This window comes from Cylas formicarius, unplaced genomic scaffold (assembly GCF_029955315.1).
Source record: "Cylas formicarius isolate icCylForm1 unplaced genomic scaffold, icCylForm1.1 PGA_scaffold_6__28_contigs__length_40554024, whole genome shotgun sequence".
Classification (NCBI taxonomy): Eukaryota; Metazoa; Arthropoda; class Insecta; order Coleoptera; family Brentidae; genus Cylas; species Cylas formicarius.
Window position 1 is genome coordinate 36,044,453 of NW_026844347.1, and position 14,635 is coordinate 36,059,087.

Sequence of the window (14,635 nt, forward strand, 5' to 3'; positions counted from 1 at the left end):
AATAAAATCAGCAGTTTTCTACTTTTTAAAAATAAATTGGTAAATATTTTTTTGAACCACTCCGTATCGCCGGCGAGAGTCGAATTTCAAAACACCCAGTACAACCTTGAAAATGAAAATGCGTTCGTTCGTAATTACAGTGTGAATTAGCGATTAACAGCGGATTTTGATTTTTAACGCAACTCTAAATTGTGTTGTAGAGCCTTGACTGAAATTAACAGTATTACTCTTCCCAACAAACGCACATTCGTCGAGCAAAATCGAACAGTTTCCGCGTTCCGGGGCCATAAAATAAATCGTGATTAATAACCGTTTTTGCACTTAGCGATAACATTATTCCGGTCGGAATGTTTCTTGTATTTTTCAATGTTGATTGAAAAGGCGCGAAATTACTTAGCTTAGCAATTTCCATAACATTACTTATTCATTAACGATTAAATAAAAAGTTTAATTAATTTATCAGCTGTAAATGTCAATGTGAATTTGATTGAAGTTACATTTGTGTTTAACTAAACGAATCTTCGTTCATAACCTCTGAATTGATCGAGTCCCACCATGGAGTCGTCTGCAAATCATTTACAATATATACCGACTCCCACTAGAAGGCAGAAATAGCAGGAAAACAAGTGAAATATTGATAAAATGAGATTCTATTATCTATTATTTACTATGCTTATAAGCTATATACACGGTGTCTCACGACATGACTACCGTAGCTTAGAAGTGTGTTGCCCGGCTGATTTCAAGTTTAAAATATCAAATAAACAAACATCATTCCAACTGAGCTACAAGCATATGATTTTTTATTTATTAATATTCTATTTGATAGAAATGTCCACCCAGTTGCTGTATACATAATCTAGCTCTTAAAATTGCTAACAGTGTCAGCATCAGCACGAATCTGCATAAACTAAAGCATAAAAAGTAATCTAAGGGATTAAGGTCAGGTGACGTTATTGGCCAAGGAACTGCTAAACCTCTTCCGATCCACCGGTTTTTTGATCAAGAAATTCTGTTACTTGTCGACCAAAGTGAGGAGGTGCGTCATCGTGCTGAATCCACATTCGTTGTCTTACATTAAGAAGAACATCATCCAGTAATATTAAAAGATCATTGTCAATGAAACGTAGTCGTCACAAACCGAAATTGTGTAAAGTTCTCCATACTTTCATCCGCTTTGTGTGGTCTATTACGTATTCTTTGGACACTAGCAGAAGGTTAAGCATCAATCGGATTAAATACTGCCTCTTGAGCAAGGTCCTGTTGAACGGGACGTTAAGAAGTAGTACTAAGAAAGTTGCCGGTTTCTCTCAAACATCGATGGACTTGTTAAAAACAGTTCTACAAGACACCCTAGGAGTGGGAGATTGTCGACGATGTTCACCAACTTCATAAACAAAGTTAAAGTCACCGTATTCTTCATTCCAAAAAGTAAACACTGTAACTTGAAGAGTATTTTAATGTAACATACGAAAATAAGCACGTAAAATTACTTTAATTGACGTTTACTGTCACAATACATAGGATTCACAGCCACCTAGACCGTTTAATAATAATATTAACGGCCGAACGAATTACTGGAACAACTAATTCCATAAATCGGTTTCTTTTTAAATGACATTTGACATTTTTTACTTGTCATCGTTTAACAGTCATATTGTGGGACATCCTGTATAACCTATGTATAAGTTAATGATTCGTGACCAAACATTCTTATCTTTTTGACAAGGCCTTTGTTGTAAGGGATGTTGAACGTGTATATTGGTTAGCAAATCACTTTTCGAGATGAAAAATCACCAACTGCTCTAAAGTTGCTTCAAAATGTCGAAAATACCAACGCACCATCATTGAACATAAAGTACGCTACAACAATAACAGCTGAAGTTTAGAAATCCTTTTAATTAAAGTCAAATAATATTGTCAGTTTGTTGAACAAAATATTGCTGTTTACTTTTTCAATTTCACACGATATTAATCAAATTCTAAACTGAAGAGTTTTAATTGGCTGGTAGTATCCTACAGTGTGATTATAAGTTTTGTCACTTACTTAAGCGTTAATCACTGTTGTTGTTTGTGGTTGTAACTTCAGAAGTAGTAGAAAAAATGAGTTAACATATATTCTAAACATTTTATTTTTTGCTTCATTCGAATACATCCTTGCCAGAGAGCTGCAAATGTGTGTTACGTTAAAAATGATCGAAGTTGGCTAGGTACACGATCCATGTGACAGAATGTTTGACAGGAACAAAAGATGTGAGGATTTCTGTAGCAAAAGATTTAAAATTCTCTAAATAAAACAAAATGAAAATGTTTAGAATACATCAAAGATTAAACAAAGCATTAGATAATTAAAGTTTTTCACCTTAAATTCTTGATGTTACCAACAGCGTAAAAGCAACTGTTTGATTTCTAATGTTATTTTAAAATATTCAACAATCAAATGTTTCTGGTGCAAATGAATATGGTTCTTCCTAACCTTTAGGAATGCCAGTACTGCCGGAAGTGTACAAGACCACTGCGAGATCGTCCTTGATGTGCCGAACTCTTTCATCTTCGCATAGGTTGGCATCGTCTTGTTCAGCGCTGGCGACTAACAGCTGATCCAACGATATTTTAGGACTGCCCATGTAGAATTCAGAGTCTGAAACCGAGAGATTTTTTTTGTAACGTAAGTTGCTGGATTTTTCCATCTAAAATGCATTTATTTTGCCCACGTACCATGGGCCGCTATCGGAAAATAATTAGTAATTAATAGCAATGACAGTAATAAAAATGATTAATTTCCCCTTTCGATGTTGTTTAATGTAATGCGAATTGAACAATAACAATTATAGATAAATGGCTTTTCGATATTACCATAAAAGTATTAATTTTTTACGTTTTTGTGTAAGGTCGACTTTTTTGTGATTTCATAAGATTGCGTACACACCAGGAGTCGATGTACAAACAGAACCCCTTTGGAATGAAGCTAAAACCCATTATTAAACATAATTATATAGGGTGCTTCAAAAAACTTGCTCTAATGATTTGTCATCTAAAAAAAATAAAAAAAAAATAAGAAAATGCTTAAGTTCCAAGATATGGCGTGAATATATATTTTTTAAGACATTCTTGAAATTATTTTTTTTATTCTGTTTTTGTTATTATTTTCAATCCTTAATATTTAATACTTGATACCGTTAAAAATTAAGGATTAAGTTGTCTCTGACTACACATATGTCACCCACAATAGTCGGTACGTAAGGTAATTTTGTTTTTCTACTCCGGTCTGTAAAATGCCTAATTACACATGGATCTAGGGTGTGGGAAGCGTCACTTTACCGGTTTCATTTCCCACGGCCCCGAGCAACTTCGGAAGTTTCCGGGATTTTATCGCACGAGTTTGGAGGCAATCGGATGTTTTGAATTTTGACGTTTGTTTGAATGTATTCGTGTTGTTTTGTAAAAATCTTCCCAAACACAATTTAAATACCACGTGCTGCAAGCCACAATTAAAATCTAGTGGACTAGCCCGTAAGTAAAGTGACATTTATGATTTAAGATTTTTTTAGTGGTTTTTACAGTTTTTATATTAATATCTTGCCAAGACCAATTGTACAATTTTCAAATATCCATGCCTCACCAGTACAAACAAAACAAAATTGAAGGTTAGGACCTGCTTTTTCTTGTTAAGCGATCTTAAAAATTTAACCTTCTTAAAAGCTCTATCCTTGGATGATTTTTCTTCCAATTACAGTTTTTTTCTTTAAATGAGCAATTGTAAAAGTTTCATAAACAACATGACCTTTTAAAATTGTGTTTATTCCGTTGTTTAACATATCCAATAATACATCTCTCTTTGTCTAACGCAAACAGTTAAAAAGAGACAACAATAGCAGACCCGATCTGAAGGATGAAGGGATAGGTTCAATGGTAACTAGTAAATATAGTATGTAATTTAGTAATCGGATAATCTGTTATTTTTAATTTGTTAAGTTGTGATTTCTTCGTGACGATCGTAGAAAATGTATAGTATGCAACACGTTTTTGTAAAATGTCAAAAGTCAAATGCCGTTTACCGCACTTGTTGCATAATATACTATTTAATTTTTAAGCGATTTTATTGTTTTAGAAGTTTAATTTTAACGTATGCAAATACATTTCCATTTAAACTTTTTGATGTTTTTTTTTTGGAATTTTGCAGTTTTGTATAACCTCTTTGAAGTTACCTAACAAGGGTGTAAGATTGGGTGATCTCGCTGGCCAATTCCAGAGTTCTAAATACCTAAAAATAGCGTAAAATTTTCTAATTATTTTATGGCTACCGACGACCAATATCTAGATACAGCAACATAAATATCATTTGAAAATGTTTTTAATTGTCTTCCAAAATAGTTGATAAAGTACAGGATGTACTATTTGAAAAAATGTTGATTATTTTTGTTTTCGTACGTTTTGAGCTCCCTTGTATATTACAGAGTGAACTTGTCTACCTAAAACTATTGCATGAAATCTTCATAAACTATAAACAAAGTTTCAGCTACCTGCAAATTCAAATACGGCGGTAATATAATTTTTTTTTTTTGCTTGGAACAAAAAATTGGAAAAAAAAATTATGCAAAAATAACTAGAAATTGAAAGGTATGGAACATTCAATAATTCACCATACAATGTGCATTTCAGAGTGGATACTAAGTTTGATAAGGGTCTATAGCTATAGCGATAAAACTGGCATCACACACAACACATTTTTTCAAAGGTTTCAAGTTTTCTGATTATTGTTCCTCTTGATGCTCTTGGTGACCATCAAGTTTACCAGAACACCTTTCTCAGAAAAACTAATACGTTTCCAATGGCACTAAAATTTGCTCAGTATTCGGTCAAATCGTAAAAGGATGAAATTCTCTCGCCATTTGAGTCACGAGTGTACTTGGTACGAGCGGAGCGAGTGTTTAATGAACGAGTGTCTTAAAAAGTTTACCAAACGTGTTACATACTATACTTTTTCTACGACAGTTAGCATTTGGGTCAATTTTTGTAAAACAACAGAAATAACTGACACAGAATTGCCAAACGTCAAAATTCAAGCCGTACTGTAAAATCTTCGAAAGTATCCGATTGCTCCCGAACCCATGCGGTAATATCCCGGAAACGTCCGAAGGGGCTCGGATCCGTGGGACAAGAAACTCATGTGGTAAAGTGACGCTTTCCTCATACTACAAAGGGAGTAGACGAAATAAAATTCCAACTGAGAAGTGTGAAAACTTCATAGCAAAAATTATAAGATCGCAGATAAGCCATACCTTTGTCGTAAATAACCAGTGCTGGTTTCGATTCTTTCAAAATATGCTCGATCCTAGGTCCAGGAAAGGCGTGGTCCAAAGGAAGATAGGCCGTTCCCGATTTCCAGATAGCGAGGAGGACCATCACCAGTTGCTCGCTGGGATTCATGTTAACGGCAACGATATAATCACCGTCACTGTTTCTGGCCAAGTTGTTGTGGACGATCTCATGATGAATTGCTCGTGCCAATTTGTTGGTGATTTTGTTCACTTGGTCGTAAGTGTGCTGTCTGATTTGGTCATTTTCTGGAAAGGAGACGCACTGGGTGAAGCTAGACGGGTATAAATTAATTAGAGAAGATTTACCTTTAAAAATAATGGCAGTATTCATTGCGGACTGTCCGGAAGCGACTTTTTCAAAAATTCTGTTCAAGTTTTCTGGATTGATATGTCTGGATGGTCCTCGAACTACGGATAGTTGCGGTATGGTCCCCATCTAGAAAGTGCAATTTGTCAAGAATATTATTTGTAGTTGTATTTCCTTTATTGTAGTTTTTAGAGCTCTTGTTCCATTTATTCCATTAATGGTAACAAACGAAAGCAGTAGTGGGTTGTGGAGAACTGTGGTTAATTTCTTTCCTGGTGTGTATTAGACAACATAGCTAAATTTGAAGCAAAACTAGTTTCAAATTTTCGAAAGAAGCAAATGGAGGATCAGAGGAATAAATAAATAAATATATGAGGCAAAGTAAATGAGTCATAATTGGTCGAATGATAAATAACGTTTCTTTTGTTGTTACACAATTTATTATTTTTTGCAAGCAAAATTAATCAATCATAAATTTAGAAATAAACTGTTGTTGGACATCACTTAGACAACAAAATTTCTTGACTCCTGTACTGAAGTCTCATTAATGTAAGAATAAAACATAGACAGTGCTTGTATTAAGTTAAATTAAGTTTTTTTTTCAAAATTAATCATATATAACTGGAGGACTGAAACTGAGAGAGTGTTTAAACAACAGAAAAGGATATTGAAATACTAATGACTGGGTGTATGATGAATTAAAATTCTTTTGACCGCACCTCAAAACATAATGTTCTCAAGAAGATGACTAAATAATGCAAGATCATACTACCAAAAATATAAATTTAAATTATTAAAAAATCCCTAAAAATCTGCTGCCTTCCAATGCAACCATGAAAGCATCCTGACTTAAAAAAAGATTAATTTTATTGTAATGTACTCGTACCATTTATTTAAAATTGATATATTTATAACTATCGTTTGTTTTATATACATTTAATATGTTGTTTGAGGGTCATTGTATTGGAATGTGCTATTAAATGGATTCTGTTGTATTATATTTTATTCAAAATTGTCTAATTAACACAAGCAGAAAAAGAACTAACCAAACTAACCAAACCTAACAAGAAAATATCTTTATTTGCACATTCAGACAGATAATATAGTCGCTTAATTCCAATATTCTTCAGTATGCGACGGCGGTATGGCACTTAATAATTATATGGTTAAACGTATGCAAATAGTTAACACCTAAATGAGAACATCGAGTTAAAAAAATACAAAAATGCCAATGCATATATCAACAAGTTTGTTTTTTTTTTGAAAATTTTTAAATAATATCAGTAATCTATCATGCAAATTTTTAAAGAAAGTAACGGCTAAATTTAAATAAGGAATTAAATACACCCAGGTTTTAAATTAAAACGGACTCTTATTAACAAACCTACTATGAATTTAATTGATTTGTTTTACATTTGCAACGTATCGATTGCAAAATATAATGAAATCACTATTTGTAGTGAATAAAATACAGGTGGTAATGGCGACAATGTTGGCAAAGATCAATAATCGCTTACACAGGATGTCTCAACTTAATATAGCAAAATAATCATTTAAAATTAATGAAACAATCAACGAACACTAAGTTTTTTAAACTTTAATAGTAAAAAATAGCAAATTCAATATATGGTAAAAATATTTATAATCTTAAGCGATTGTATAACATATAATCAAACTGTAACTTCAAAATTTGACTATAAAGATTGAAACACACTGCCAAGTCAAAATTATGAACATTTTTGTCGAATCAGGTTTTATCTTTAAAAACGTTATTTCAAGAGATACAAAAAAAAGTTTTAATAAAAGTTTCGCACCATTATCTCACAAATTTTAATAGAAAAATAGAAAAATCTAAAATAAAATATTTTTTTATTAAATGAAATAATTCAAAAACTTCTAGTTTAAAGATTGACATATTATATACGAGGTGTGTTCAAAAAATACGGGGACTTCTGTAATTAGGCGGGCTCCGTACATTCGATTTTCGAAATTTTTTTTTGGTATGTTCGAAGCGAAAGTCCAGTCGCACGTCAAGTCCTATCAAATGTCAACGTTTTGCTTACTGTTTTCTTTAATTATCGATAATGCCAACTTTTTGACCAGAAACAAAACCAGAATCATGCGTCAGCCACCATATTCACCGGATATGGCCAGCTGCGAGTTTTTCCTGTTCCCACAACTCAAAATACCCATGAAAGGAAGGAAGTTTGGAATGATTGAGGAGGCAAAGAAAAAAATCGCTGGAATAACTGAAGGCTACACCAGAAAGTGCTTACCAGAAGTGCTTCGAGAATTGGAAATAGCGTTGGCACAGGTGTATTATAATTTTGGGGGGGATTACTTTGAATGGGATAACATTAATTTTGATGAAAAATCAAATACGTTTTGATAAAACTTAAAAGTCGCTTTTCTTTTTGAACTTTCGGAAATAGCAATTTGAGAAGAATTAAAAAATGCAATAATATGTAGGTATAGAGTACGATGGATGTGTTTTATTATACGAGGTTAGGGCCAAAATTTCCCGGCCTGACATACATGCAGTTCCAGTATCACGATAAAACTTTGTCTTCTTTTAAATATATATCTTAGTAGGCTGCGAAAAAACAGCACGTGTCCGAAAAAATGTCGCAAATAACGCAAATTGAGTATAGAACAGTCATAAAGTTTTTGACAAAAGAACGGTTAGCACCTAAAGTATTAAAGAAAGGCTGGATAGTGTGTACGGCCAAAGTTCTCCTTCGTATTCTGTTCTTTTCGAATTGGGCAGGAGTCCCTTGAAGATGATTCAAGAACTGGTCGACCAGTGGAGGTCATAACGGAAGATATTGTTGTGATTGTGGAAGACGTGGTATTGAGTGATCGACGTTTAAAGGTCAATGAAATCTCAGAAATTACTGAGCTTTCTGATACAAGTGTTCGTCGAATCCTGCATGATCATTTAGGTATGCATAAGGTTAGTGCAAGATGGGTTCCTAAAAACCTTTCGGCTATTCAAAAACAACGCGGTATCGAGTGTGCACGGTCTTTTTTGGAACTCTGTGGGACGGAACCGAAGCCTGTGACGGAAAATATTGTGACGGGAGATGAAACTATGGTTCTTTATTATGATCCTCTATCGACAAAAGTATTAATGGAGTGGCGTCGTAAGGGTAAAGCACCTTCAAGAAAATTCAGAGTCTGGCAGTCAACAAAAAAGGTGATGGCCACGATATTTTGGGATTGTGAAGGAATTCTTTTGATAGATTTTAAAGAAACTAATACCAATGTCAATATTAAATATTACCCAACATTATTACAAAAATTGCGAGACTGCATACGTGTAAAACGGCGGTGAAAACTGACCAGAGACGTGCGTCTTTTGCACGATAATGCACGTGTCCAACCTGCCATTATAGAGTGTGGGTTCCAACAGATAGATCATTTCCCTTATAGTCCAGATATGGACCCCAGCGACTATTATTTGTTGGATATTTGAAAAAGGACTTACGTGGACGACGGTTTAACGACGAAGTTGAGTTAAAAGAGGCTGTTTTAGCTCATTTTATAGACAAACCAAAAGAATATTTTTTGAGTTGTTAATAAAGAGATGTAATAAGTGTATTGAATTTAAGGGGATTACATTGAAAAATAATAAAAAATTGTTAGGCTACATTGTTTTTTTCATATTCAGTCCTCAAAATTTTGGCGCTGCCCTCGTATATTGGGTCTCATAATTTAAAAAATACAATATTTTTGTTATTTTTCTGTCTTTTGATAGTCTTTAGTTTTCTTTTGCTCAGCATTCAAAACGTTTTCAAATAGTGATCTCGAAGGTTCTGTTATTTTTTTGTATCTGTTGCGTATATTTTTTATTAACTAATAATCTTTAAAAAAAAAAAAAAACTTTTCAAAGTGTGTATTGTGTAATAACTTTTAGCGTTATGGAAATATTTATAGATCAAAAAATAAATTAACGTAAGTAATTAAGATTTCACAGTTACCATTATCGTACAGGGTGTAGGTTTTTTCTGTCTAATTAAAACATTTAGAATGGCAATTACGTATTAATATTATGCGAAAGCTCAAATTAAGGATGTCGGCGTTGATCGAAGAGCCGTGCTTAAAAGTTCAAATCGCCGGTTTACTCAAACATATGATTGCGTAAAAGGCGATAAAACATTCATGTGGTTATTTTCCCCATTGCCTTTAGGATCGTTAACTAGTTTCTCGGACAAAAAAAAAACACTACGGCCCTGACTCGATATGCGAGCGCGCGTTCCATGAAGTTTTTGTTGCAGAATCACGGCTCGTTATTGCATCAAAGCGTCTATCGTTTTTTTAGTAAATGGGCCCAATTCATAGACAAATGAATGTCGAAAGTGATTTGATTAAATTTCCGACAGGGTCGCACTGAAGAAACTTGTTTCTTCTCATTTACTGTGTTTGTATAAAATGCCTTTTTGGAGGAGATTAGAAAATGGCTATTTTCTTTTTTATTCGTCACAATAGGATAAATAATAACGAACATTGCACATTTAAGGTAAAGGCAAAATAATTTACCATAATTTTCAAATCATTGTGGATATTTTTTTTCATTTGAATCTGGAAAACTTTATAACAATATTCCTAACTATAAATCTCTAATCTTAAATAATTGTAAGCTTAGACATAAACAATTTTTATCACTCTACCAAGAATAATATACACTATGGCATCTAGTACTTGTATTCAATTGTTCTTCTTCTTCAATCCATCTTAGTGTAGACTAGACTTAGGCTTAATATTTTAATTAGTATTGGTATTGGTTCAGGTTCATCTTTTTAAGTTGAGTGTAAGAATAATCCTTTGACTAAACTTCGCCTACATGTTTAAAGATATATAAAGACTTATGTTATACGTTGTTAAGTGATTTATCTCAGTCAATTATTATTATTATTATTACAATTATATTTTAATTCAGTCAGCAAAAGACCGTTTTTGATGCCAGATATTTTTTAATATTATGTGTTAATAAACACATTTTGAAACTTTTATGATAAATAATTTGTTTTTCTTTTTCCCTTTTTCCTTAAAAACGGATTGTTCGGAAAAAAATTAAGCGATCAAAATTGCATCAGGTTAAACAGGGATTTCAAACATAAATTTTTACTTTAGGAAAAGACAGTAGCGTACCTTTTTTCTTAAAAATCAGGAACGGCATTAAAAAAAATCAGATCAAAAAATGTTTTTTTTTGCAGCTCGAAAGCAGTGTGCAAAATTATCTCGACAAGAAGTGTAGAAAGTCATAGTTTACAAAAAAAAAACAAAATTTCTTGCGGAATTTATCCGCCATGTGTTTGTTCTTTGCCTATTACAAAAATTAAAAATACCAAAATGAATGATTTTTAATTCCCTACAAAGCAGGCATTTATTTTATGTTAGTAATAATAATAAGATGCTTTAAGGACACAAGGGAACAAAATTTGTTAAAACGCTCACAAATGTGCATATTAAGAAATGATTTGTTTGTTCAATTATATGCTGTTGGTGGACCTTGAATCATGAAAGTTTCTTTTTTAAATTGCGATTTTTATTGTAGTGACTGGCAGTAATTTTTTTCGGTGAACGTGCCTTAACCAGCGTTTCATTAAATTTAGATGGAAAGAACTCAAACATAGGTGATTTTTTTGAAAAAAAAATCAATAATGATGATCGTGAAGGAAGTACGTCCGCATCATATGGAACACATTTTTTTAATGAGTTTACATTTACCTTTACATGTCCAAATTGACATTTTAAAATATCGAAAAATATCATTGGAAAAGTCGTTTACATTTTAGTTTCCCACCAATTTTCAAAAACATCGGACAAACCTGATTTTTTTTCTGTTTTTTAATAATTTATCTTAAACATTCGACTTGATAGAAATTCTTCAAATGCCACTTATAGAAATCGTCAGAGTTGATGCAAATTTAAAGTTAAAAGCAAATAAAGTTTGTAATAATTAATAATTAATAATTTATAAATTGGTAAATAATTAATTAATAAAACATGTTCTTCTATGGGGCTTAGTTTAGTGGCATTTTTATTTGAGCACTGATATTGGTAAGGCAACAACTTTGATTATTAAGAGGGATATTTTCTATTGTTTTGAATTCATTATTCGATTTACATTAAAAAAATTGAGCGCCTCAAAAATGAAGCATTTAAAATTTTTACATATCTATTAATAAATCGAATTAATTACGAAGCATGAGTTAATTTAAATTTTAATATAAATATCTAATATTATCGTGAAAATGCTTACACAGAAAAGGGACAAAGTAGATTTTATAACACAAGACACTTTTGAAGATTTTGTTTACTTTTCCATCTCGATAGAGGAATGCATTTTTTATCATTGTAATTTGTTTTGCTTCACCGAGAAATTTTTGAAAATTACATTTAGATATGCTGTCGGTTTTTGAGGAATAATATTGTTTGGCAATGTATGAAGCCTGAAAAAAATTTTTTTTAAAATGAATCTTCTGCAAACGGCTATTTAAAAACTGAAGTTGATTTCCGTAGCCACGAATTTATTTTTTCATACTTCTAACTTACCCAGTGTAATTGCGATTTTAGCTATATATAATACACGTTTTTTTCAATAGAAATTTTCCGCAGGATCTGCACTTCGAGACAAATCCTGCGAAAATTATCATAAGCCGTAGAAAAACGCTTACTTTAGAAGGTTCTTCGAAGCAGCTACAGGAACACCGCTCCACTACGAACACCCAATTCTTACGCACTCGCGGATCGTACTGGTCAACAGTCGCGAAGAGATGCTGTACCTTCGGTACCGCAAAATATGTATGTTAATGGGACGAAGAGCGTTCAAAGCGCTCGGGCTCCCATGAAATACGAAACCGAACGGCCAAACTAGTGGGGTAAAAGGGGGGAGCCGACGCGTAAGAGCGGTGGTCTTCTGCTCGGAGGGGTATCTACGTTAGCACAGGAATACCCTGGGTAGCGGGAAACCCGCACACCGCGCGTAACTGATTGGTATTCGCGAAACCGCTACTGTATCGCATGTCGTTGCTCTTGGGAAAAACGCGCAGGATTCGCAGAATACGAGACAATGACATTGTTATTATTTATATAAAGTCGGTTCATAGATATAAGAAAGTGACCAATTGCTTTTGAATGGAATTATCCAAGGGTGGTCATCAACATACAATGCAACAAGATTATTGCTTAAAGTTTCGAAATTTAAATTCAGGTAAAATTGTGGTCCGTAAGAGAAGATAATTTTATACCTACCTGTGGTTAATATTCTTTGGTTTGGTATATTACTTAGTTTAAGTTTATTAGTAATCATTCTTATTTCGTGTGTAATGCAGCGTGTGTTGAATCGTGTGTGAATTATGCAAAATATGTGCGAGTCTAGTGTATCTCAGGAGATGCTCCCGCCCAAATGTAGAAAACACTATTCTATCGAGGCTAAGGAAGTTATAAACAGTGTTTATTTCACTCTCATTGAACGTTGTGCCAGCAAGCAAGCATCTTTAGAAGAAACGGCCACATTGACGAAAATTCCAACACCAACTGTATGGAAAATTGTGAATAATCCCATTTCAGCGAGGAAAAAAAGAAGCGATGCCGACATTTTCTCGAGTGTAGATGAAAGTGATCAAGATATAATATGGCGTAAAATTTACCAGTTATACGAGGAACAAAGCGTGCCTACATTAGATATCCTAATAAGAGGCTTTAAAAGGATGAAACCGGTGTTAAATGTGGCAGAACTAGCTTATGGAAGTGTATTCAACACATGGGTTTTAGATTTTAAAAAATTGACAAAAGGCAAGTTTTAATAGAATCTTATAGAATTCGGAAATGGCTACTGGAATGTCTAGAAAAAATTAGGATTTACAGAGAACAATAAAGGCCAATTATTTACTTGAATGAAACTTGGTTCGACACTTATGATACCCCGGAAAAGGGTTGGGTTGACTCAACTGATAAGTGTAAAACAAAAGCGCCATCAAAAAGAGGTAAAAGAATAACTATTTTGCATACTGGCTCTAAAGATGGTTGATTCCAAATGGATTTTCTCTATCTGCGAAAATATTAAAGATTTTTCTCTGGATTACCATGAAGACATCACCGCTGATTTATTTGAAAGTTGGTTTAAAAACAAACTAGTTCCAAACATTCCTCCTTATAGCGTCATTGTAATGGACAATGCAAGTTATCACAGTAGGCAGTTGACTACAACTCCTTCCTCATGTGACACAAAAGCAACAATCTAAAATGATATGTATAATAACGACATTTATTTTCACGAAGATTATACCAAAAAGCAATTAATTGAGGTTCTACAAAGCTTCAACCTACAAAAGAAATACGTCTGTGATAATTATACAGTATGGTTTATATTTTGATAAATGTCGCTCTGGCTTGTTCGATCCTGCTTCGAATCTGAGTGTCTGGATCTAGATCTTAGGTTATCCAAATTTGGAGATCTGTTGGATCTGTTGGCCGTTAATCAAGTTGTTAAACCCAAACCTGGTGTTCTGCTTCTTACTATAACCTTACTTTTAGCAAAACTTCTGGATTCCTCCTGCGTCGGTTTTTGCTGAGTCCAAATTGCTGACGTTTCGCCAATCACCCTGTTGGCTTCTTCAGTGCTTGACTGAAACTGGCTCGTATTTTACTCTGTACCTGCTTATATATTGTTTGAGGAGGGCGCTAATGAGGGGCATCAACACCGTCTCGGATAACTGATTCCCAAATTGGTTACAGGTAGAGACCTGAGTCGCGGTTAAGATTGTTGATTGTAGATTTCTATAGACTCTCGGATTTTTCGCCCTTTTTTTTTATGTTCGGTTTCATGAGTGTGTTCGGCAATAGCTGATGAGTTTATTTGTCTTAGTCGTAAGGCTCTTTCGTGTTCTTTGAGCCTAGTTGATATTTGACCTGTAAAGCGGTAGTTTCTGAAAAAAATGCTGAAAAAAGAGCTTTCGCCATATCACTGTGAATTAAACCCTATAGGATTGGTATGACCGCA

General features: G+C 33.4%; 1 protein-coding gene across 3 annotated transcripts in view; it reads right to left on the reverse strand.

Moving 5' to 3' along the window:
• LOC132703567 (beta-alanyl-bioamine nonribosomal peptide synthetase ebony) overlaps nucleotides 1-14,635 on the reverse strand; it is a 37,763-nt gene that overhangs the window by 12,139 nt on the left and 10,989 nt on the right. Inside the window, exons 1-4 of one of the 3 annotated variants that reach the window (XM_060672901.1) lie at nucleotides 12,309-12,589; nucleotides 5,628-5,757; nucleotides 5,283-5,567; nucleotides 2,477-2,641 (exon numbers count right to left, since the gene is read on the reverse strand). In XM_060672901.1, the coding sequence (XP_060528884.1) occupies nucleotides 2,477-2,641; nucleotides 5,283-5,567; nucleotides 5,628-5,757 (580 nt within the window). In that variant the 5' untranslated portion in view covers nucleotides 12,309-12,589. Of the gene's footprint in view, nucleotides 1-2,476; nucleotides 2,642-5,282; nucleotides 5,568-5,627; nucleotides 5,758-12,308; nucleotides 12,590-14,635 lie in introns of those variants that run through there. The other 2 variants (XM_060672903.1, XM_060672902.1) reach the window with 2 other exon arrangements.